At 40.6% G+C, this 24,993-nt stretch overlaps 1 protein-coding gene across 1 annotated transcript in view; it reads right to left on the reverse strand.

Annotated features, from left to right (window-relative positions):
* tesk2 (testis associated actin remodelling kinase 2) overlaps positions 1 to 24,993 on the reverse strand; it is a 61,448-nt gene that overhangs the window by 6,775 nt on the left and 29,680 nt on the right. Inside the window, exons 4-7 of the mRNA XM_017705999.2 lie at positions 21,303 to 21,351; positions 5,480 to 5,626; positions 4,039 to 4,121; positions 1 to 46 (exon numbers count right to left, since the gene is read on the reverse strand). The exon at positions 1 to 46 is cut by the window's left edge and continues 39 nt beyond it. Of these exons, the coding sequence (XP_017561488.1) occupies positions 1 to 46; positions 4,039 to 4,121; positions 5,480 to 5,626; positions 21,303 to 21,351 (325 nt within the window). The remainder of the gene's footprint in view (positions 47 to 4,038; positions 4,122 to 5,479; positions 5,627 to 21,302; positions 21,352 to 24,993) is intronic.

The following is a 24,993-nucleotide window of genomic DNA, read 5'->3' on the forward strand; positions in this document are numbered from 1 at the left end:
CATCCAGAACGGAGATCCCACAACTGCCAGCTTTTCCCCATCGGCACTGTACACAAACACACAAGTTTACATGAGGGTAAGACAGTAAACATTCTGAGCACATTCACACAGCCTTCAGGAAGAGCCTCTGATCTGGCAGTGCCACGCCCCCCAGCCTGTCTGAAGGTGAGGAGGGAAGTCTTTGATCAGTTTAATATGAGGACATGAGGGGAGAGAGAGAGAGAGAGAGAGAGAGAGAGAGAGAGAGAGAGAGAGAGAGAGAGAGAGAGAGAGAGAGAGAGAGAGAGAGAGAGAGAGAGAGAGAGAGAGAGAGAGAGAGAGAGAGAGAGAGAGAGAGAGAGAGAGAGAGAGAGAGAGAGAGACACACTTCCTTCAGCTGCTTTGGTATTATTAGCTCTCAAGAGTTCACTTCTGAACGCTATGTTCCAGCCAAATCAGATGAACCCCTGCACACAGTCCTCTTTAACTGGCTGTGCTCGCTCACTTTCTCTTTTATTCTAGCATGGGCAAAAAAAAAAAGCAGGTGTCCACTCCGTCAAACAGCACAGCAAAGTTCAATGCGCTGCATGCTTTGTCGAGCACTATTGGCACTAATCGGGCTTCATCAGTGCTGTTTTGGCTGACAGTAATAAATCTATGTTGATGGTCAGATGTCAGAGGGAGCCGATACTCAGCAACTAAGCAGAGAAATGAAAGTGCGCACGTGGAGCAAACTGCACTTTCAGGACGGCACACAGAAAATTTTAAACGCCTGTGCTCATCTGACAGAGCTAGACATGATCTCAAACGTCTGAGCACAACCATGAGAAAACTTTGTGTGTGTAAACTTAGACCTGTTAAGGTGGGAACGAACTGAGAGTGAAATTTCTGGACCAGTCCAATACCTGGTGAGCTGAAAACGGAGGGCGATAACAGCTATAATAAAATATGTTATTCAAAAACTTTTAAAAAACTCTCCATTTTTGAAGTTTTCCTTTTTTTAATTTTAATTTTATTTATTTATTACTTTTTTTAACATAATTTAAAAATACCTGTTGCCCTTTACATTCTGTAATGTAATGTAAATTTCATGATGAACACACTAAAAAAATGACCGAAAATGACTCAGAAAAATGTGTGGTTCCATTGACTGACATTCAAAGTAAAGTATGTTTTCTCCTTCTACTGTAAAGTTGCCATTATCGATATACAAGGTTTTCATCCGACAACAGCGGTATTTGTTCCATGAGGCCGATGACTACAAATGATTCTCAAATAGTGTTTTTAAGAATGTTTTCGAGAATGAGAACTCGAGCACTCGTTTGGAAATATTAACTTCATATTATAAATATTAACAAGTATTTGAAGCTTACAAAACGCTGTTTGTAAAGGCACATTTTATTATAGCTCATCATTCTGGACAAGAGGACTCTTTATCTTTAAGCTTTCAGCTGTGAAGTTGCATTCGACCAACATTTTAATCACTTCGTTCACTTAAACACATTGGCAATGTTTGAGAAAAGACAAGCTCTCGAGTTAAAAGATGTGCAGTCACAGGCACTGAAAAGTGCATCATTTTGAAGAAATGACTGTGAGCTACTGATAGAATTTCACTAGCTGGCTTGATCCCCCTGTGTTATTGACTGTACCCATTAAAAGAATGTGCACTGAAGGAATTTGGGGGAAAAATATTTACAGGATGTCCCCAAATGTGTATTACTGGTACAAAATCACGTCTGGTCTTTCACTAGGTAGATGCATTTTTACTATTTGGACTATTTGGAATTTTTTTAAACAAATAGGATTTTAATGATACTTTCACCATGGCAAGATATTTAATATTGTTAAGAATAAACACACACACCCCAAAACACAGAATGAGTTTCGAAAACTTACAAACCGGATTCCAAAAAAGTTGGGACACTAAACAAATTGTGAATAAAAACTGAATGCAATGATGTGGAGATGGCAAATGTCAATATTTTATCCGTAATAGAACATGAAAGATCAAAAGTTTAATCTGAGTAAATGTAACATTTAAAAATATGTTGAATCAAAATTTCACAGTGTCAACAAATCCCAAAAAAGTTGGGACAAGTAGCAATAAGTGGCTGGAAAAAGGAAATTGAGCATATAACGAACAGCTGGAAGACCAATTAACACTAATTAGCTCAATTGACAAAATGGTTGGGTATAAAAAGAGCTTCTCAGAGTGTCAGTGTCTCTCAGAAGCCAAGATGGTAAGAGGATCTCCAATTCCACCATTGTTGCGCAGAAAGATAGTGCAGCAATACTAGAATGGTGTTACCCAGCGTAAAATAGCAAAGACTGTTAAGTTATCATCATCAACCGTGCATAACTTCATCAAAAGATTCAGAGAATCTGGAACAATCGCTGTGCGTAAGGGTCAAGGCCGTAAAACTCTACTGGATGCTCGTGATCTCTGGGCCCTTAAACATCACTGCACCTCAAACAGGAATGCCACTGTCAAGGAAATAACAGAATGGGCTCAGGAATACTTCCAGAAAGCATTGTCAGTGAACACAATCCACCGTGCCATCCGCCATTGCCAGCTGAAACTCTACAGTGCAAAGAGGAAGCCATTTCTAAGCAAGCTCCACAAGCTCAGACGTTTGCACTGGGCCAGGGGTCATTTAAAATGGAGTGTGGCAAAATGGAAGAAGTTCTGTGGTCAGATGAGTCACGATTTGAAGTTCTTTATGGAACACTGGGACGCCATGTCATCCGGACCAGAGAGGACAAGGATAACCCAAGTTGTTATCAACGCTCCCTTCAGAATCCTGCATCACTGATGGTAAGGGGTTGCATGAGTGCTTGTGGCATGGGCAGCTTGCATGTCTGGAAATGCACCATTAATGCAGAGAACTATGTTCAGGTTCTAGAACAACATATGCTCCCATCTAGACGTCATCTCTTTCAGGGAAGACCCTGCATTTTTCAACAAGATAATGCCAGACCACATTCTGCAGCAATCACAACATCATGGCTACGTAGGAGAAGGATCCGGGTACTGAAATGGCCAGCCTGCAGTCCAGATCTTTCACCTATAGAGAACATTTGGCGCATCATAAAGAGGAAGGTGCGACAGAAGGCCCAAGACGATTGAACAGTTAGAGGCCTGTATTAGACTTGAATGGGAGAGCATTCCTATTTCTAAACTTGAGAAACTGGTCTCCTCTGTCCCCAGACGTCTGTTGAGTGTTGTAAGAAGAAGGGGGGATGCCACACAGTGGTGAAAATGGCCTTGTCCCAACTTTTTTGGGATTTGTTGACGCCATGAAATTTTGAAACTTAAATGGATACATTCTCTCAGTTTAAAAACTTTTGATCTGTGATTTGTGTTTTATTCTGAATAAAATATTGACATTTGCCATCTCCACATCATTGCATTCAGTTTTTATTCACAATTTGTTAATTCTCCCAACTTTTTTGGAATCCGGTGTGGAAAAGACTTGGAAACATTTCTTTACCTCATCAATGAAGAACATGTGCCAAACTTGTTTTATTCACTTTTGAGTGGCCTCTTTTATCCACTGGGGGCCAACCTCACAGTGGTTTACTTTCACTTTCACTTTCACTCACTGAATTTAGCTTAAACACAAACATTTAAAGATTGCAAGGCATTCAAGCATATCTTTTACTTTAAATGTTGGTTTTATAGACTTCTGCCCACTTCTGCTATAAAGAGTTCCCTTTCACACAGGTGTGTTAAATATGTGCATGTTGGCCGTCAGCTCTCGTCTCTGCAGTGTGTTTGACAGCGAATTTTCACAGGACGTTAGAGGCGACGCTGAAGTGACAGAAGGCAATCATCAGTCGACCTCAGCTGGCATGAATTCTTCCACATTGGCTTGTTGTGTCTGGACAGTAAGAGCCAGTAATCTGCACACACCTTACAGTTTCCAAAAAACTACTCATTTGTTTCGCATGTAATGCAGAATAAACTGCACTGTTTAACAATAAAATGTGCACAAAACTTTGGACATCATGCGGAAATGAGAAGTAATTAATAACCAGCGTAAATAGGCTCTCACTCACTCATGACTGGGGATCTTCTCTGCAAGGCCAAAGTCTCCAACAACTGCGGTGTAGCTGTTTTCATCAGATTTGATCAGGCAGTTCTGCAATCACACAAACACATGCATACACTTATGATGCGTTTTTATTCGTATGTCAGTTCCTACAGCAGAAAGTTATACTGTTGGGCAGAGATTTTAGATATATAATACCTAATATAAAAGATATATATATATATATATATATATATATATATATATATAAATAAAATAAAGCTATTAAAAGTGAGTGTCAAAATATAATCACTTCCCAGCTCATACAGTACATGAATAAAAATTAAGCCAGTGATTTATACACAGTTTCAGAAGTTTGAATAGCCCAGTCAAATCACAAGTTTTGTTTTTTTTCTAATTGGAAATAAGTTAACACACCCTCTATAAGAGAAGATCGATATAGCATCTTTCCCTTATTGCCTATTCAGCCTACAAGTTGAAGTTATAAGCAGTGTTTCAGCTCAAACTGCTCTTTGAATGAGACAATACAGGGCAGCCAATCAGAACAGAGCTTATTTACATACACAAGTGTTAAAGGCTTGTTCAATTCTAATGATAAAAAAGTTGATAATAGTCATGTGTTATAAGTCATGATTTAATTAACTGTGTGGTAAATAAACCCACAAGCATTTAATAACTGGGCGGCTCAGCACCTAGATTACACTAAGGGCCAATTAAGTGAGCTAGACAGAGATGTGATACTGGGGGAAGCCAATGTCAAGGGTGATTCCCAAAGTGTATAATTACAGGGAAAGAAAGTGCAACAGCTGACGGTCTACACAGGAAATGCCAGTGCATTCCAGCCACAGCTGACGGCTGTGCACCTGTCCTGCTGCTGATTGGACCGTTCCTCCTATTTAGAGTATGCAGAAATGCCGCGCTGCTGCAGCCCATCATCTGTCTAGGATATGACAGGAAAAAGCCTCCTGAACTGATGCAAGCTGTCTAAGACAGAGAAAACTGGCATCCTTGTTTTGAATCACGAGACACGTCAAAAGCCACCTGAACAGCATAAAAGCACCTCCTAAACTGCGGTTCCATTTTGGGAAGCATGTGGCCGCTCAGCATGTTAAACGAGACACAAAGCAAGTCAAACGTAACATATAAACAGTTTTACTATGAACATGTATGAACATATATGAACATATAACAGTTATAGCTGGTTTTACACACACATTATATATATATATATATATATATATATATATATATATATATATATATATATATATATATATATATATATATATATATATATATACACACACACACACACACACACACACACACACACACACACACACACACACACACACACTTTTATATAACTTTCACTCATTATTGACAACATTACCACTGCTCTATCAGAACTCTGCACAACTTATCAGAATCATATCACTGGATCATACCTTGGAGGTGAGATCTCTGTGAAAGATGCCCTTTGAGTGCAGATAGGCCAAGCCCATCGCGATGTCGGAGGCCAGTTTAACCCGTGTTGCCCAGCTCAGGTACTTGTTGCTGTCCAGCAGCTGCTCCAAGTTACCACCATTAATGTACTACAAGAAAACACACAAAAGCCAAGGTGGATATGAGACTTGATACTTTTCTGGAATCATCCTGAGGAGAACATGCATCAGTCTTAAAATGAGAATATCACCAGGATGAGGTCAGCTAATACTCCCGATTAAAGGCTCAGAGAAAACATTCAAGACTCATTTGTGGCCTTAAACTTTAATATGTTTCAAATATTCAATCAAATATTTAGTTATCTAAAGACTGTTGATCATTCTCATCTTGAAGAGTCTGATTAATCTTCAAAAGAGAGCCACACAGTGGGAACAAAGAACCAATTAAAATGGGTTTTCTGTGGAACTAGAATGGGCCTAAATGTACAAAACCATGGCAGACAATGAAACAAAAATCAAAGCATAAGTTGATATGAAAGGAAATGCTAAGTATCTTGTAAGTGGTAAAAAAAAAAAAAAAAAAAAAATCTGATTTATATTTTCTCTCAATGTAGCTTCTGCATTATCAACAGTGAGGTGGATCTTGCCTGAGTAGACACTACAACTACTTGGCTGCTTCACGCAATTCATAACAGCAACTGGTACAAATATAACTGGCACTAACAGTGAATGTTAGCATAAGAGGAATATAAGTGATTTGCTTTATACTCCTATACTCTGTGTGTGTGTGTGTGTGTGTGTGTGTGTGTGTGTGTGTGTGTGTGTGTGTGTGTGTGTGTGTGTGTGTGTGTGTGTGTGTGTGCGCATGTGTGTATATGTGTGTATGTATATATATATATATATATATATATATATATATATATACACACACACACACACACATATACACACACACACACACACACAATATTTTATTATATTATATTATATTATATTGCTTCATTGCATGTGTATAGTGTGTGTGGCTTTTGGAAAACAGGCTTGTTATCTTGCACTTATGAACCAGCCAGAGGGGAAAAGACTAGACAGTGTCCCAGTTATAAGCTGCCTGAAATGACCTCCATATCATGCAGGCGCACTGAAAAATCATGAGGAATTATGAGTGACTAAACAAAGACGACGTGTGCATTTCAGACCAAATGTCTGCACGATATTTACCAGCCATTTTCAGAGACATCCAGTAAACCGATCTTATACTGCTATTGTAAAATATATAAATAAACTTCTCCAGTACTGCGACCTGAGGGTGCTTTTACTTAGTGCTGAAAACTGTCGATTATGCATGCCCAGCTATCTAGGCTGACTTTACTTTTCTTAACTAATGCTAAACCTCAAAACCCTCAAGGGTCCACATTATCATGTCATGGTATTTTAGAGTCGATTACTTGTTTTGAACAGAAATGCATTTGAAATCCAATTTTCTATCAGTGCTTTTGACTGGGCTGCACAGGTATGGAGTCAAATTAGGGTCTTTAATGGTGACGAGAAAAAAAGATATATCGCAAATATAAGATTAGCAGTTTGCATTTTACGTTCCTATTTTGTTTCTGCAATACTTTCTCCCTTTTGCGTTTATTTCTTTTGTTTGCGCGTCACACTGCTTTTCTTTGCGTTTCACATTTTACGTTCATAATTATTTTCCGCGCTTCTCTTTTCTTTGCTCGGGTTTTACCCTTTGTGTGGGGGCGGGGAAAGAGGCGTGGCCAAGAGCGAAAGGCGTTCGGTTTACTGGTATCATGGCAGACGGTCGCCCAGCTGGACCACAGGTATATACACTTTATAGATTGATGGTAATAATCGACTTTTATAGACATATGATCTAATTCGGTGACTAGATTTGTTTTCACTTACTAAATTGTGCAGTGTGATCAGGGCTGTGAGAAGAGTAGGCTAGCTAGCTAACATGGAAAACATGGATACCAGTTCCACTATATAGCCAACTGGTTCCCACGGTGTCCACCGCTGGATCCCAACCCGTATTTCTTTAAACATTATCTTGGTAAACGGTAAAGTAAGCTAATGAACTACAGTAGGTTAATTACGAGCTAACTTCAGTTAGTTTGAGCAGTGGACTGGGCTGGTTGTAGCTGATTTTACGTCTTCAAGAAATGTTAAATGACTTAATTTAGGACCCATAATTTAGGCTGTGCATGTGGAGGTAGTTCGTTGTTAGTCATGGAGCTTGCTGGGTTAACCTTACTCTGTATAATACGCTGTTAACGGCCTTTATATTTAGCAGAAAGAGTATCCTGATGTCACTCCGGCCGCTCAGACTCTTATACATTTGCTGACCCAAAGCTTAAGTCAACAGGGAGGTCAGGTCCAGCAACCGAGACAACCCCTCCCAACCCCTCCTCCTTCTCCTGTTCCTCCTCCTCCTCAACCATGCCTAGCACAGGTCGATTATTACCATCAATCTATAAAGTGTATATACCTGTGGTCCAGCTGGGCGACCGTCTGCCATGATACCAGTAAACCGAATTGCCGCGCTGTGTGACGGTGGTTCCAACTGATGACGCGGAACGTTCACGACACGCCTTTCGCTCTTGGCCACGCCTCTTTCCCCGCCCCACACAGAGGGTAAAACCCGAGCAAAGAAAAGAGAGAAGCGCGAAAAAAAATTCTGAGCGTAAAATAGAGACGCAAAGAGAAGCAGTGTGACGCGCAAACAAAAGAAAGAAACGCAAAAGAGGGAAAGTATTGCAGAAACAAAATAGGAACGTAAAATGCAAAATGCTAATATTATATTTGCGATATATTTTTTTTCTCGTCACCATTAAAGACCCTAATTTGACTCCATACACAGGCATGTATACGGTCATATGCAACAGCCCAGGTCAAAGGACATATTTTCTCAGAGAGAAGATAATTAACATGTCTTCTACAGGGAACACACTTAAATAAGACATATGCCAACATTTTTGTGCACAATTTCTATGTACTTGCTGAGGTAACATAATGCAATAAATGAAAAGATCAAATACATAAATGTGCCATATCTTCTGCACAAGTCACATTTTATGTTTAATTACTTCCCTCAAAAGGCTAAATACAGCAAATACTCGTGCATTAAAATGTGCAGAGCTGTGTTCTCTGTAGAAGAAGTGTCGCTTAGAAAATAAACCAAATGTCATTTGTCCAGTCTTACAAAGAAAAGGGTGGACACTGCAAAATTGTTAAGGGGGGTGGGTCATTAGCCAACATTACCAAGGGACAACAGGATTTTTATGGCCCAACATTATATTCACTGTTAAGTAAGTGACATTTTCTACTGGTTTTATGACAAAAGGTTTATGTTAACAGTGATACTTTGAAAAATGTGAACAAAAACCAGACAGAGAGATGATGTTTATGTAGCACTGAATAAAGAAACAAAAACAAAACAAACATTCGAGTATTTGAATTATTCAGGCCTAATTACAGGTTTTAACAAGTTTAAAAAAAAAAAAAAAAAAAAAAAAAAAGAAGATATGGCTCTGAATCTGCTCTAAAAGACCAAACTAAAAGAGCATATTAGCGACAGCTGACCTCTTGTTTCAGGTTCTGACTGTTAATAGAGCTGCTTCCTGTCACCTTTATCTGTCCCACTTGCGTATCTTTTATGTTCTAATCTGTGTGAATGGGATTACTCAACAGGGTTAAAGTGTACGCTCTTCTGCACTAAAGCATCGCTTTAAACAGCGCTTACACCAGGGTGATCCTTAGGGGACAGCTGACGTGATCTTCTGTAACGAGAGGAACATCATTTTGACTCTTTAGTCATCATCCTTTTGAAGCAGGAGCTTAATTGGTTTCACTGGGTTTTCAAATGCAATCAACACCTCTCCGATATCCAGCTAAGACAGCGTTGACTGAGATCAGTTATCTGACTCTTGAACTTTGCTTATCTTCCTTTAGCCGTGTTACATAAACACTGGATGTTGCGTTACTCTACGACCATCAGATAAAGCACATTAACGCTACATCAGCAGGGGGCTCAATCGGCAGGAGGTAAACATGCCTACGTGTTAAAGTCGAGTGATGCAAAGGCTATTTTTAAGCAAAGGAACGCAGGTGCTGGTGTATATGTTGTTCCCTCACGGCACAGCCAGCCAGTGCAGTCCGGGGCTAAATATACAGTCATCGCCGTCTCCTCTGGTCTGCCTTGTTTACTTCGGACGACAGGTGGCCTGAACACATCCTATAAACCATGTAGAGACCATAAGTATGCTCATCAAACAGGACATCAGAGCCAGAATTTCTCTGTTAGTACTTATACTTTTGATATTTAAGTACATTTGGAGGTAAATACTTTTGTACTTTTACTCAAGTTGAGGTCTCTAGTAAGGACTTTACTTTTACTGGAGTGATATTTTACCTTGGGTGTCTTTAACTCAAGTACATGATGTGTACTTCATCCACCTCTGCTAATAAATATGTAGTTACACATGAACAACTTGTGCAACAACAATGTAAGTACTGATGATTTAGTCAATGTTATAGAAGATTACAGAAGTGCAGCCTATGTAATCACACATGTGTAACTTCTACAGAGGAACTTATCTGTAGTGTAGCATTAAAGATATGCTTTAACGCTCGTTAAAGTGGACAGATCCTGCGTAGATGTTCTACAGGGACTGTGTTATAATGCAGTGGAAATAGAGACATTGCTCTGGGGAAATGCAACACATTTAATTAATGTCATAAAAGTCACATTTTAAGATATGGGGACGTTTGCTGTACTGTCTCATTACAGAATGGTTTAAAGCTGAAAGCTGAAAAAGTCCAGCAGTGCTGCTGTGTCTGATCCACATGTACCAGCACAACATACACTAACACACCACCACCACCACGTCAGTGTTACTGCAGTGCTGAGAATGATCCACCAACTAAATAGTACCTGCTCTGTGAGGGTCCATGGGGGTCCTGACCACTGAAGAACAGGGTAAAAGGGGGCTAACAGAGTATCAGAGAAACAGATGGACTATAGTCTGTAACTGTAGAACTACAAAGTGCAGCTATACAGTAAGTGGAGCTGATAAAGTGGACAATGAGTGTAGAAACAAGGAGGTGGTCATAATATTATGCCCGATCGGTGTATATGCATATATGAATATATAGGCATCTACACAGCCAGGCAGCTACCTTGCAAACATTGGCTTTGAACTTGTCATTCTCTTCATCTTGAGGCCAAAAATCCACCCCAAAGCAGTTGTAGTTTTTTTTTTTTTTTTTTTTTTAAGTCACCTGCCTTCAAGTTTTATCATCAAAAAGTTTTGTTCTAGTCATAATCCTGAAAAATCTCACTGTGGAGCCAAGCAGACACATTCACAACAGATGTAGCATTGGCCACCTCTTTAATTTTGGCCAGAGAGTCTCTAACTACAGATAGGACAGTAAAACTAACTTAAGCAAAATTAATAAGACCGAATGGATTCTGTAACTTAATAAGGGATGAGCCAGGACTTAAGCTCGTCCCAGTAAAGCATTTGCGCTTGTCTGTGTGTGCTCTTTGCCCTGCTTGACTACGCCCTATCAGGTCATTATACTGATTGAACCCCACAGTCTCCATCTCTCCATCTCTCCATCTCGCCATGTAAACCCTCATTGCATGTTGCGGTCTTAGACCCAGCAGGGGATTACCAGCTCTTTACACCAAATTCCTCCAGAGTGCCCCTACATCTGGTGTCTGCCCACCTCCCCCTTCCTTTTGTCCTCCTCTTTTCTAAAGGGTTAAAGCTCAGCGTAATCCCTCGCCCCTGCCCCGAACGTTTGATCAGTGCTGACGCCGTACGCTGCCCGATTGGACAAGGTGACGTGTGCTCCTCGGCCAAGGCTGGGATTACACGCCTTCCTACTGGAGGTGATTAGGTTACCAATGTCTGTCCACCTACTGCTCTATATAAAGCTAATCCTTCGTGTGGAACGCTTGCATGGCTTGTGCTTGAATTGGACATCATGAACCCTTTGAAGTACAAGAGCTGGGAAATGCTACGTCCTACGATATTCAGACATCGCTTCTAATTAGTGAATACGGCTGCTTTAAGGCGCAGCCATTGCTGACACAGGTGTTCAAATTGTGCATCCACAGCTTGTATCCATGGTTTTCTTCTGTTCTCAATGGCAGTTGCCATGAGTCACAACAGTTCATCTAGAATGGGCTAAACGTCCGTGTAACACTTTTCACCAAGAGTAATTACGATGCTATCCAACTGTCTCAAAAGCACGGGAGCATTATGTGCTGTCAGACGGTGTCATAACAGCTCTCGAAAGCTTAAAACCATGTTGGGAAATCAATTATTATGAACACAAATGCAAGCACATATCAGAATGTCAGTGTATGAGGAAGACGAGGCTAAAAGAACATGGCTAGTGGCACTGCACTTAAAAAAAAAAAAAAAAAAAAAAAAAAAAAAAAAAAAGCTAAATATTTTCGCTCCTTCCATTCTGTGATAAACGCATAAGAGATGTATTCTGATGAACAAAGTGAACGAAGAACGCACACCTGATGGTATTTTAGTCAGTCTATAAAATACTTTGCTACTAATAAACCATTACGGCTACTGTGACAGCATAACCAATTATGTTTCTCAGAGTGAATGCATCTTAGCTAGCTATGCATTATAGTTTCAGTTAAAATCTCTAACGTCCACAAAATAGCAGCAACGGGGCTGCAAGATCTGCCCGGACCAGCGACGCAAGACCATTCTGCTGTCTCCACTACACTGCTGTTTTGAACCATAACCCATGCGGAGTAGTTTCCTGACCAACTGGCCTAACAAAAGCCTTCTGATTTTATTGCTGTGTAGATAATTATATGTGTGCTTTCTGTGCTTTTGTGATTTCTCAGCTCCTCATTGTCTACACCTTAAAAAAAAAAATAAGGGTGACAAGGTCAACAGACGTAACATCTGGCCAGAGTTTCATGTCGTCAAACCCAGACTTGGGGTACGGTTGAATGGATGAGGAACAGACTGGGTGACACCTTTTACAGTTCTTGGCCATGATGCCACCGTGACACAGAGTGCCATTTTCTTGTATCCAAAAAGCAAAACCTAGCTACACAGTTCAATAACTGGCTAATGATACATCTCTTTAGCCTTGAAGCTAATATGTACGTTATCGGTGGTCAACAAACGCATACCGGACGTTGTGCCCATTCTCGTTCTGAAGATGAACAAAGCGTAAATGGTAAATGTTGTCTAGGAAAACCATGGATAATCGCCACAGCAATGCACTCACCTATAGAATGGGACGCTCTGGAGCAACCACACTTGAGAGGTCACGATGTCCAGTGCCAAGCCCCAGTGAGAAGGTTATAAAGCCCAGACCAGCATTTGGGATGTGGGGCAGTGGAACTGCATTCCTTGGAGTGATGGAGCTCCTTTCAGTTCCTTTGGGAAGCGATCATCCAGAACTGACCCAACACCCAACATCAGTACCTGACATCACTAATGCTATTGTGGCTGAACGCGATCAAATCTTCACACCAATGTTCAAACATCTGATGCGGCTTTCTAAGAAGAGTTGAGGCTGTTACTGCAGCGAAGGGGAACAAACTCCCTATTAACCCTTCGTTTCAAGAGAAACACTGGATAAACTTTTTGATTTCGCATGCAGTATCTGTTACCAGGCAACAGCCAAGGGTCAAAGTGCAGAATAAAAATCGTCTCACATGACATCGGCGACCACGATTACCACTTTTTTCAGAATTACTGTGGTATTGCCAACTTACAGAACACTGATTCATGCACAGCACCAACCTTTCATTTATGTAATTGAGACCACACTTTCACTTACATAACAATGTCAATCTTATAGTAACAGAAGAACCCTTTTGGTGCTAGATATACAGCACATTATCCATCAGTCTGAAGGACCATTTCATTATGCAAAGAGCCATTTAAACATGAAATGGTTCTACATAGAAATCAAGTTTCTAAATATAACCAAAAACCCTTAGTGATTTAAGTGCTATCAAAATGCCCTTACTGAGAAAATGACAGACTTATGGGCTGCTGAGTCTACATTTGTGACTGGGATTACCTGGATAGTGAAAAGCCAAAGCGAAAGTGCAACAAACGTCTTAGACTGAACTTTGGAGATGTGGAAAAATAAACCTGCAGATTTCTTTGAAAAACTGAAAGCAAGACTAATGACAAAAAATAAAGCTGTAACAAAGGTAAAACACTAAATACATTGAAAATGATGATAATATATATGTAGTTATTAAGTAATTTATGATGAATTTTCCTAATGCGGAAAAATCAATAGCTTGTGCTTAATTGCTATTTTGACTAGAAATGAATGAAGGGTGAACAGTAGTGCAGATACATCAACATATATATCTGTCAAATTATTACCAGTCCCATCACTGTTTACTGCAGAAATTATAACTACGTAAATACGAAATGTCCTGGCAAATGCCGTGCAGGGACACTAACAGTAGACTCCTTTACTTTCATTGGCACTTTATGGTTTTAAACTTTATACAACAGTTAGTTCCAGCCACGCAAGCTGATTGGTTGAGAGGCCTTATAACTGTGCAGATTTTTCACCATAACATTACGGGTTTTTCGCAAACACTATCACTCCAGTAAGACGCTGTTGCTAAGGAACGACTGACAGCTGTAGGAGACGCTAAAGCCATTTGAATGTTTTCACTTCTTACTTTGCCACAAACAGAAAACGGACACTGTTAAGATCACATTTGACCGACAGCCGATTTGGTCCGACTCTGAAGACGAGACGACACCAAATTCCCAAACTGTCGTCACCACTGAGCAGCTTTTCAGTCGGCAGCTGTGACAGAAGAACAGCTGAACAACCTGGAATCAGCCAGAAATGAACCCAACACCATTCGCCAAACGTTTAGTCTGATCTTCAGAGTCGGACCAAATCAGACTGAGCCATAAAACTGACCCATAAAATTGACCCAATAAATACTAAAAGCTGCTCAGTGGTGACAACAGTTTGGGAATTTAGTGTAAGAAGCTGCAGAACGAACTGCCGGCTGAGCAGCGAGTGGGCGGAGCTCGTTACTCTGACGTAGCAACAAACTGCTCGTTAAGGAGCTATAATTAGGAGGAAGGAACTGAACATTAAAACATAGTAAAGGTTCACGGCCAGTTTATTAATTTATTACTGTATTTATTTAACTGTTGTATAAAAGCAGTAGAACACCGGAGGTCGTGTGTTGTCGCTATAACATCACGGCTGTGATGATCTACGGCGACCAGATCACAGCCGTGATGTTATTTTGTGATAACATGTCCTTGAGTGCTCTGTTGCTTAAATATCATTTAAAATCTTTGCAATGAGAGTTTGTAATACTCTTTTGTTGATGTACAGCAAACTGCAGCAAATCACTAGATGATTCTATCCACAGACAGTAAAATAACAGTACTACAGCTTAAGCCATACAATACACTGCCTATTGTCAGCAGCAACATCCTATAATTTAGGCCTTTTAAAGGAAGTTGAAAAGTGCATGGGTGGAAAAATAAAACCTCTTGGAGGTCAAACTCTTGCTGCTGTAAGTCCAGTAGTATTAGGAATTGTCAGTGGTTTGAGTAAGACTGGGTTGCAGCAGCTTGGAATAATGGTATAATCCCCAGCAGGCCAGAGATTACCCGTGATTATAATTGCACTAATACGCCTTTCCGTTAATGTGCATCAGGCAGCAGAGAAGCAGAGCAAAGGTCACAGGGCCAATGGCAAGAGTGAGAATGAGGAAACGCTGCGCCGGCCAGAGTTTCTGCTTGAAGCTTGGTGCTGGTTAGTGTGAGCAGGAGTGACTGTTAAGCTGCAAAGGTGGAACATTATAAAAATCAGTGTAAATGTTACACAAATAAAACAAGAATAAAAAAGCACAGCAAACAAACATGTTAAAAAGGAGCAAAATGTGATCAGCTAGTCCAAATGTTATGCTGTATGCCTAATGTGCCGTCTAAAACAGAGGTCTTTAATTAAAATTCAATAAGGTCCAGTTAAAGAAAATTTCCTCAAGCAAAGATCTGGAACATCATAATGTCTAACTTGCATTATGGCTCGGTGACATATACTGTAAACTGAAGTAGCCTAGTAGGAATATCAACAATTTATATCGTCAACAACTGAATGTCAAATCAAATGAAGTACAACTGTCATTTCAACAACACTTAGTGTATCAAAATGAAATAATTCTCCAGTTCTCCATAGGACAGCGTCTGGATAGTCCAGACTCAGATCGTGGTCAGCCTATAAGTGACCTCTGGTCCGAAATATAAACTATGATAACTAAAACTATGATAACTGGCTTATGATATGGTTGAAAATTTGTACACTGCAGGCATGTACAACTGTTTGATTCCAGAAATTCTGGAGTTAGGGGCACACACTGATCCTTATTCATCCAAGTTCCACAAAAAAATACAGATTTGAGCGCCTCTGATACATGAACTACTCTGCGTCTGATTCATGAAACTTATTCAACATGGAAACAAGATATTCAAGCCTAAATAATGAATCAGCTTCAGTGCGTGAAATCAAGCGCCAGGTTAACAGCACCTCTCCCAGTACCTTTCATATCATTTACATGAAGCACACCCTAATTCATGCCAATGTTTCAGTAGGGAACCAAATAAAATGATGGCGTTCAGTGGCTCACTTGAAAGTCTGAGGTGGAGCAGAGAGCGCAAGTCTCCCCCTACTGAATGAAATATGAAACAAACAAAACATCTTGGAAAAGTGGCAGTGAAAATAGTACCTTCCGACATTTCTGGGATAACAATGACCTCTTGATTATGGCCAGCAAAGTGGAATTTTCCTGCTACAGTGCTGTTTTTTTTTTAGTGTTGAGTTCTCAGGTTTTATGAGTAAAAAAAAAAAAAATGTGTATTTTATACGTGACTTTAGAGGCAGACCCCTCCACAGAAGCAGCAATCAGACACAACAAGACCACCAAATTAGTGCTTATTTGTGAGGCTACTGGCCATTGTTGTTTTTACAATACAGCTGTATGCAAAAGTTTGGGTGTCCTTAGTCAAATGATAATTTTATTGAAGTGGAAATAAGTTACCACATTCTCTGCAATAAAAAAATATGTATTGTGAAAAATATCATTTTAGATTTTTTACAATATGCTAAACTAAACCAATAAGCAAATAAACAGAAATTGCACACTGAAATTTGCAGAAAAATGCCATATTTATGTGGGTTCTCTGAAGAGGATGTGTCATATTTATTACAAAAATCAATAAAACATATTTCACTGGGGGTATTCAAACTTTTATATACCGCTGTGCAAACACATCAAGTGTAAAATCCACTTTTTGTTAAAAAAATGTTTACTTTCTTTTCCTAAGTAAACTGCAGCCCATCTACTGATCTGTATTATGGAAGGATGTATTTTTCAGACAGGCTGTTTAGAGAGTAACAGCAAATATTTAGCGTGTCCAATTAGCCTGACTGCATGTCTTTGGGCTATGGGAGGAAACTGGAGCACAGACACAGGGAGAACATGCAAACTCTGAATATGCAAACTCCAAACATGCAAACACCGAACATGCAAAAACACAGAAAGGAGCTTGGCTGCCCGGCTGGGGAATCGAACCCCTTCTTGCTGTGAGGCGACAGCGCTACACACTGCACCACCATGCCGCCCTCAAACACATTCTTGTAATGTTTTACTTTGTAAAACATTTTTTCAAATATACTTTGTAAGTGTTAAGTGTCTTAAGTGTTAATTTTCTACTGGTCAAACAACTGGAGTTTACCAGCTAAACACAGGCACCAGCTGCTCCATCATCCCTTTCTCCAACCAGGACAGGACACTACACTGTGGTCCATCTCACAAACTGAGAACGCTCAGGTGTCGGACATGGTTCTAGGTATTTCGTGTTATTGGTGACAGGCCTCAGCTTGTTTGTGGTGAGCTGTAGGTTAAGACCTGAGGTGTAGATTATAGACAAAGCAGCACATGGCGAGGTATCTATTACTCATCCTGTTTACCCGGAGGCCCAGTTCACACAGGAACATGTGCTGATAACGAATAGCAGCATGACTCAACCAGGCTGCACTAAAAACCTGTCACTCATTTACCTAATCATCCGCCTGCAAGCCCTACCCCTGCCTAATCAATACTGATCAATAGCACAAGGCTATCTGCTTGGACCATACACTCATATTGTTCAAAGTGGTTCAAAATAAATCACGCCTTGGGGAACGAATGTTTTGTTCTCTAATAGAAAACGTCCTCCTGCGGCCTTTTCCAAATAAAGGCCAGGTCTGCACAACATATCGTTAATCATTATTGTGATACTGGTCTGTACAATACTAATATTGCAAAAGGTTACAATATGCAAATGAGTCTTCTAACAAACAACATTTTAAAAACTGTTATGAACATTTAAACACATCATTAAAAGGATTAATTGTGTGAATTAAGGTAGTGATGTGATCCAAGACGTGGCAATAATTCTGGGCTAAATAACACAGGCTGATCTATAATGTTACATCAAAGGCTCACTTTATATATTAATATCGCCGCTGAGGCGTATCGCAATTTCAATTCAGAGCAAAAAAAACGCTAACTGCACCGAAGTGACTCTGAAACCCTTACATACTGTTTTATACACACACTGCATTGAATCTACCGTCTTTGTACTGTAAAACATTTGCACATTTATTGTATTGTAAGGCTAATTGTACATACTTCTTACACTGTAATGGCAAATTATTGCACACTTTTTGTGCTGTAATACTAATTTGTGTACACTGCTCTCTAAAGCTAATCGTTACACATTTTTGTAAAGCTAAATTTTACACACTATTTGTATTTAAATGCTAAGTTTGCACAATTTCTGTACTGTAAAGCAAACGTCCTGCATTCTTAATAAATTTATTAAGTTTATCTGTGTTATGCTGTGCTATGCTGTGTTGATGACACCATAAAAAAAAACCCTGGCTAATACCTTCCTCTCTTTTAGGCACAAAATCACACATTGCAGTGTTGTTTTCATAAATACGAGTCCTCTCCCCAAGGACGTGTGCAGACTTGCATGTTTGAAGGTTACATTCCATTGTCATTTTCGGCTAAGAGTGGGCGCCGCCGCCCCCAACTCCTATTCATCCTCACTGCTAACTTTTAATTAACTCCACTCCTACAGAATCACATGCCAGAGCAGTAGCGTTTATATTTAGCTGCAGGAGCGCAATGCAGTCTGAACTGAGATACAGGCAGACAACTCAGACGGTCACTATTGATTATGTAACTGAGCACCAATTGTTTTGATGATTAAAGGGACACGCCGGCCAAAATGAAAAATCTAACCGCTGCTGCCTTCACTGTAAACATGCCTACTCACCTCATCCAGTGGTGCCTCAGTAGACTCTAGAGCAGAGGTCTTTAATTAAAATCCAATACGGTCCAATTTTCCTTAAGCAAAAGTCCAGAATATCTTAATGCCTACATTACATCATGATTTAGTACCATATACTGTTAACTGAAGTAGCCTAGTGGTTATATCAGCATCTTATGCAGTCAACAACTGAATACCAAATCAAATAAAGTACAATTCCATCACATTTGTTTTCTCTTTTTTAGAGCACGTCATGTGAAATGGTTTGGTTTACTTTCTTCTCTGACTGCTGTTTCTCACCTTGTCCTTCCCCTGTAATGCACTGATCTGATTGGCTGAGTAGTGTCACGTGTGATATTTACAGCGCACGCGATTGGTCTGGAAGGCTCCCGGGCCACTAAAGCCATCGTAAATGCAAGAAAAGTTACGCTGATTAAAATAGGAACACCGTCGAAATTAAATAATTCTCCTTAGTTTATCGGTTATAGGTCCACGTCTGCATTGGACAGCATCTGGGTCCAGTCTTGGACTGTGGTCCACCTATTAGTGACCTCTGCTCTAGAGTGAGATTTTCTGGTTTAAAGACTAGGAAGACATCCTTCTGATGATGGATCTTGAAGGAAGGAGGAACTTTTGAAAACAACCTACAACTGCTTTGGGGTGGGGGAGGTTTTTTCCCCCTCTAAATTAATTCATGACTTAGTCAAACCTCATTTGATGAGGTGGGAAAATTTTTACTCCTAAGGAGGATTATTATTTTTTACCTCGGATGGACTTGACTAGACAATCAAACTATGCACTGCTTTCCGCTGACTCCAAAATAATTTACTGGAACAAAATAGGAAACTAAAAAGCTTTTAAAAATAATTAAACACCCTATGTGGCAAAACATGCATAAAAATGGGCGTCAGTCAGTTTCATATTGTAAGATCAGTAATAAAATGTAAAATATGCACTTTGACTGTTCAGTTGAGCCTTTAATGAGAAAGTAAATGTTACCTGATTTTTAATTTGCCTTTATCGAGTAACTATAACAGCCTACAGGCGACTCCACTTGTAAAGCTTACAGTCAACCACTCTGAACCAAATGAGCTTCAAATTCCAGACTCTTATGTAAGAAATTACAGCATTATTCTGCCCCAAAATGTCAACTTGGATCAGATTATTTTACTTGCGCTGCTCAACGGCTCAAGTACTCATAGTTACAAAGAAAGGTCCACATCTAAGGTGTCGCTTCTACACGTAGATCAGAAAACATCATGAACTTTGAGTGGTTTAGTGACGACTGGTGCCAGAGAGTTAGAGAACATCCATCTAGTGCTAAAATTGAGTGATGCCATTTGCCACTTTGTTACAGGTTGATTTGAACAGTTTGACCTGGGTCAAAACTTCTACCATTTTTACTCTTTAATCCAAGAACAAAAATGACCATTTTTGACCATGCAGTGGATCTTTAATAACCAGGAGTGAGTAATGGAGAATTATTTAATGTCTACTGATTAGCTTTGTTTCTTTGCTCATTACTCTCATAACTCATTATTATTGTTTTGCTATTGGCTGCGTATTGGCAACTACAGTAGGATGGGTTCCCCTTTTGAGTCTTAGTTCCTCTCAAAGTTTTTTCTATTTAGAGCCACTTCCTTACACTTGCCTTACTCAATAGGGGCTTTGACCCAGGTTTCTAAGCAGCTGCTTTATTACAACTTTGTAATTTATGTTCTGTAATTAAACTGAATTTATAATACTGCTGGTAAACTATATCTTAAGTTACAATTTATTAATCCACTTACAAGGGAACTTGGTCAGTTTGCTGCATTTCTATGCCCAGCACATTGCAGAGCAAGGCAATCTCGGACAGTGGTATTTGGGGCAGGGTTGGGGGTAAAGTGTCTTGCCTAAGGGCATTAAAAGGAGTATCCAGTCAGTCCTGGGATCAGAACCCGCAATCAACTGGCTACCCAGACTTTAAACGGTACATATTGTTCTTGGGTGTTGAATGTTGGATCCAATTGAATCTGCAGGGCTTTTATTTTCAACATAAGACTTCCCTTCATGTACGCAGCTAAAATTCATTGGCTGCTGCAAAATTCTCATAAATAACTTCTTTTTTTTTACAATTATCTAAAAAATACTATCAATCTAAAACTTTAATGATTAAAATGAAACTTAAGTTTAATTTGCCCTTAAGGACTTGACATGGCTGATTTCCCTACAGTAATTCTGTGCAGCTCATTTAAGGTAAAAGGAAGTGTAGTGTAAGAGAAAACCTGTGGATAAAATTCACTTAAGACATTCAATACAACTGGCCACAGGACACGGACACAAAACAAGTCTTGGAGACTACACATTTGCAGTGAAGTGCGGTCGGTTCTCAAGCTATTTGGAGATGAGTAGGTGCATGTGTGGTCGTGGAAGCGTGTCTGCGCCTGCCTGGAGGCTCCTCTTACCTCTGTGAGGGCATGGAGCTGACCTTCCTGCACACATACACCCATGAACCTGCAGACAAAGAACAAGAGCATCTCTGTCAAAATTGAGGGATTTTAAGAACATGCATATCATTTAGCAAAAAAAAAAAAAAAAAAATTATATATATATATATATATATATATATATATATATATATATATAAAATTTACACAACTGCCTCCTTAGAAATGTGGCCAATCCACAGAGTTTGGTGTTTGAAGGCTTCTTTTGTTTTGCACTGGAGCTATGAATCTAACGTAGCTAACAAGTAATGCAATGGCTTATACCTCACCCAGCTTTGTGTAAACTACATGCATAAATCATCTCACACTTCCCACAAACTGCTCAAACTGTTAAGCAATCTCAAACAGACTTGTTTACGTGGCTTCTTACACTGTTTCATGGACTTTTATTTATAAAGCTGAACTGACATTTGAACTATTCTACATATGGGACTAGGGATGCAAATTTGGCAAATGCAAACAACTGATAACAAACCTGCATTCAAATATCCATCACAAAACAGATAATTACGATTCTGAAATACGACTGAGGCTACACTCACATTACAAGCCTCTTTGTTCAAACCCGATTTTTTGCTCAAATCCGAACTCTCGGACATGACGGTTCACACTCGTTTAGGTAGCGGATTCAAACGTGTCATTAATGTGAACAATTAATATGAGATAATTAATTCTGATTAGCCTCCAGCTTCATTATTAGAGCGAGACGAAGGAAAAAAAGTTTGACCCAGGCGGCCGAGCTTCAAGCTAGGAGCGGTGACGAAAAGGTGAAGCAGTGAGCTCTCGTTCCCTCTCAGCTCGGGCACTGCCCTTAACGAGAGCCTTGCTGGCAGCGTGAGTGCCTTTTAAGAAGAGCTGAGCTGGAACACACACACACACAGAGGGAGGGAGACAGAGAGACAGAGAGAGAGACAGAGAGACAGAGAGAGAGAGAGAGAGAGAGACAGAGAGACAGAGAGAGAGAGAGAGAGAGAGAGAGAGAGAGAGAGAGAGAGAGAGAGAGAGAGAGAGAGAGACAGAGACAGAGACAGAGAGAGAGAGAGAGAGACAGAGAGAGAGAGACAGAGAGAGAGAGACAGAGAGAGACAGAGAGAGAGACAGAGAGACAGAGAGAGAGAGAGAGAGAGAGAGAGAGAGAGAGAGAGACAGAGAAAGACAGACAGAGAGAGACACACACAGAGAGACACACACAGAGAGAGAGAGAGACACACAGAGAGAAAGACACAGAGAGAGAGACAGAGAGAGAGAGAGAGAGAGAGAGAGAGAGAGAGAGAGAGGGGAGAGAGGAGAGAGAGAGAGAGGGGAGAGAGGAGAGAGAGACAATTCCATATTTCCCTAAATCGCTCAGCCCCAAGTGAAACACTTCAAACAGCTCTGGGATTACATACTTAAGGTTTCAACACCAGTGTCGGAAAAGAAACAGAGTGTCGGAGAGAGACAGAGAGAGAGAGAGAGAGAGAGACAGAGAGAGAGAGAGAGAGAGAGAGAGAGAGAGAGAGAGAGAGAGAGAGAGAGAGACAGACAGAGAGAGAGAGACAGAGAGAGAGAGAGAGAGAGACAGAGACAGAGAGAGAGAGAGAGAGAGAGAGAGAGAGAGAGAGAGAGAGAGAGAGAGAGAGAGAGACAGAGAAAGACAGACAGAGAGAGACACACACAGAGAGACACACACAGAGAGAGAGAGAGACACACAGAGAGAAAGACACAGAGAGAGAGAGAGAGAGAGAGAGAGAGAGAGAGAGAGAGAGAGAGAGAGGGGAGAGAGGAGAGAGAGACAATTCCATATTTCCCTAAATCGCTCAGCCCCAAGTGAAACACTTCAAACAGCTCTGGGATTACATACTTAAGGTTTCAACACCAGTGTCGGAAAAGAAACAGAGTGTCGGAGAGAGACAGAGAGAGAGAGAGAGAGAGAGAGAGACAGAGAGAGAGAGAGAGAGAGAGAGAGAGAGAGAGAGAGAGAGAGAGAGAGAGAGACAGACAGAGAGAGAGAGACAGAGAGAGAGAGAGAGACAGAGACAGAGAGAGAGAGAGAGAGACAGAGAGAGAGACAGAGAGAGAGAGAGAGAGAGAGAGAGAGAGAGAGAGAGAGAGACAGAGAGAGAGACAGAGAGAGAGACAGAGAGACAGAGAGAGAGAGAGAGAGAGAGAGAGAGAGAGAGAGAGAGAGAGAGAGAGAGAGAGACAGAGAGAGAGAGAGAGAGAGAGAGAGAGAGAGAGAGAGAGAGAGAGAGACAGAGAGACAGAGAGAGAGAGAGAGAGAGAGAGAGAGAGAGAGAGAGACAGAGAGAGACAGAGAGAGAGAGACAGAGAGAGAGAGACAGAGAGAGAGAGACAGAGAGAGAGAGAGACAGAGACAGAGAGAGAGACAGAGAGAGAGAGACAGAGAGAGAGAGACAGAGAGAGAGAGACAGAGAGAGAGAGAGAGAGAGAGAGAGAGACAGAGAAAGACAGACAGAGAGAGACACACACAGAGAGACACACACAGAGAGAGAGAGAGACACACAGAGAGAAAGACACAGAGAGAGAGACAGAGAGAGAGAGAGAGAGAGAGAGAGAGAGAGAGAGAGAGAGAGAGAGAGAGAGAGAGAGAGAGAGAGAGAGAGAGAGAGAGAGAGAGGGGAGAGAGGAGAGAGAGGAGAGAGAGACAATTCCATATTTCCCTAAATCGCTCAGCCCCAAGTGAAACACTTCAAACAGCTCTGGGATTACATACTTAAGGTTTCAACACCAGTGTCGGAAAAGAAAACGTGGTACTGTGCCATCGCAAAACGATTCAAATTTTTACTGAAATAATTTTAACAAAAAGCCACAGCTAGAGCTGCACATGAGGCATGGAAAAATCAAGCACAGATGGAGTCCATCCTGTAATTTGTCACTGAGGCTTTGCAGCCAGTGTTGAAGATGAAGGAGATTCCTCGAGCCGCAAACTCTACATAGCACAGCACATGTATTTGTCGGTTCACCTACAAACTAAAAGCCTGAAACGTCTCACTGTTGCACGCAGTGAGAGAGCAGTGTGATTTCGGTCGTTGATGTCCCCCCGAGTGAGATGCAGACAGACCGCAAAAAGCGCCGAGTACTCATAGGAATGGCTCTGTATAATAGATCTCACACGCCAATAACACTCCAAGTGTTAGCGCAGCACTGCCTTCATCTCCATTTTCACGCCATCTGGAAGAATGTTTATGATTCCCTGTCTAACTGAGACAGGTTGCTGGTGCATTAGTGCTGCTTATAACCCCCACCATCAGTCTGCACACCTCCAAAGATGATGAGATCTCTTCAGATAAAACCTTATTTTCCATGGAAAACAAACGGTAGTAGTGTCTCTTTGCACAGACACGATGTCTTGTTAAGATCAATAACTTAAGCCAAAAGTAAAGTTTGTCCAATAGAAATGGTCCTTATCCTCCTACAGGTCTGACTTTGGGGCATCTACCAGGTCTACCTGCTGCGTCTGTAGCTTAGAGTTAATTAGGACGAAGAATAATTTAAACACGTTTCACAACAGCAGCTGCTGAAGCCAACAGCAAATGCCCAATGGCTTCTATTTGTGCCAAGTGTTTTCTGTCGGCTGAAACAAAATCACTCAACATCATCGACGACGTCAATAAAAATAAACCAACAAATATTTGTTGTCGTTTTTTTG

This window comes from Pygocentrus nattereri, chromosome 19 (genome assembly GCF_015220715.1).
Source record: "Pygocentrus nattereri isolate fPygNat1 chromosome 19, fPygNat1.pri, whole genome shotgun sequence".
Classification (NCBI taxonomy): domain Eukaryota; kingdom Metazoa; phylum Chordata; class Actinopteri; order Characiformes; family Serrasalmidae; genus Pygocentrus; species Pygocentrus nattereri.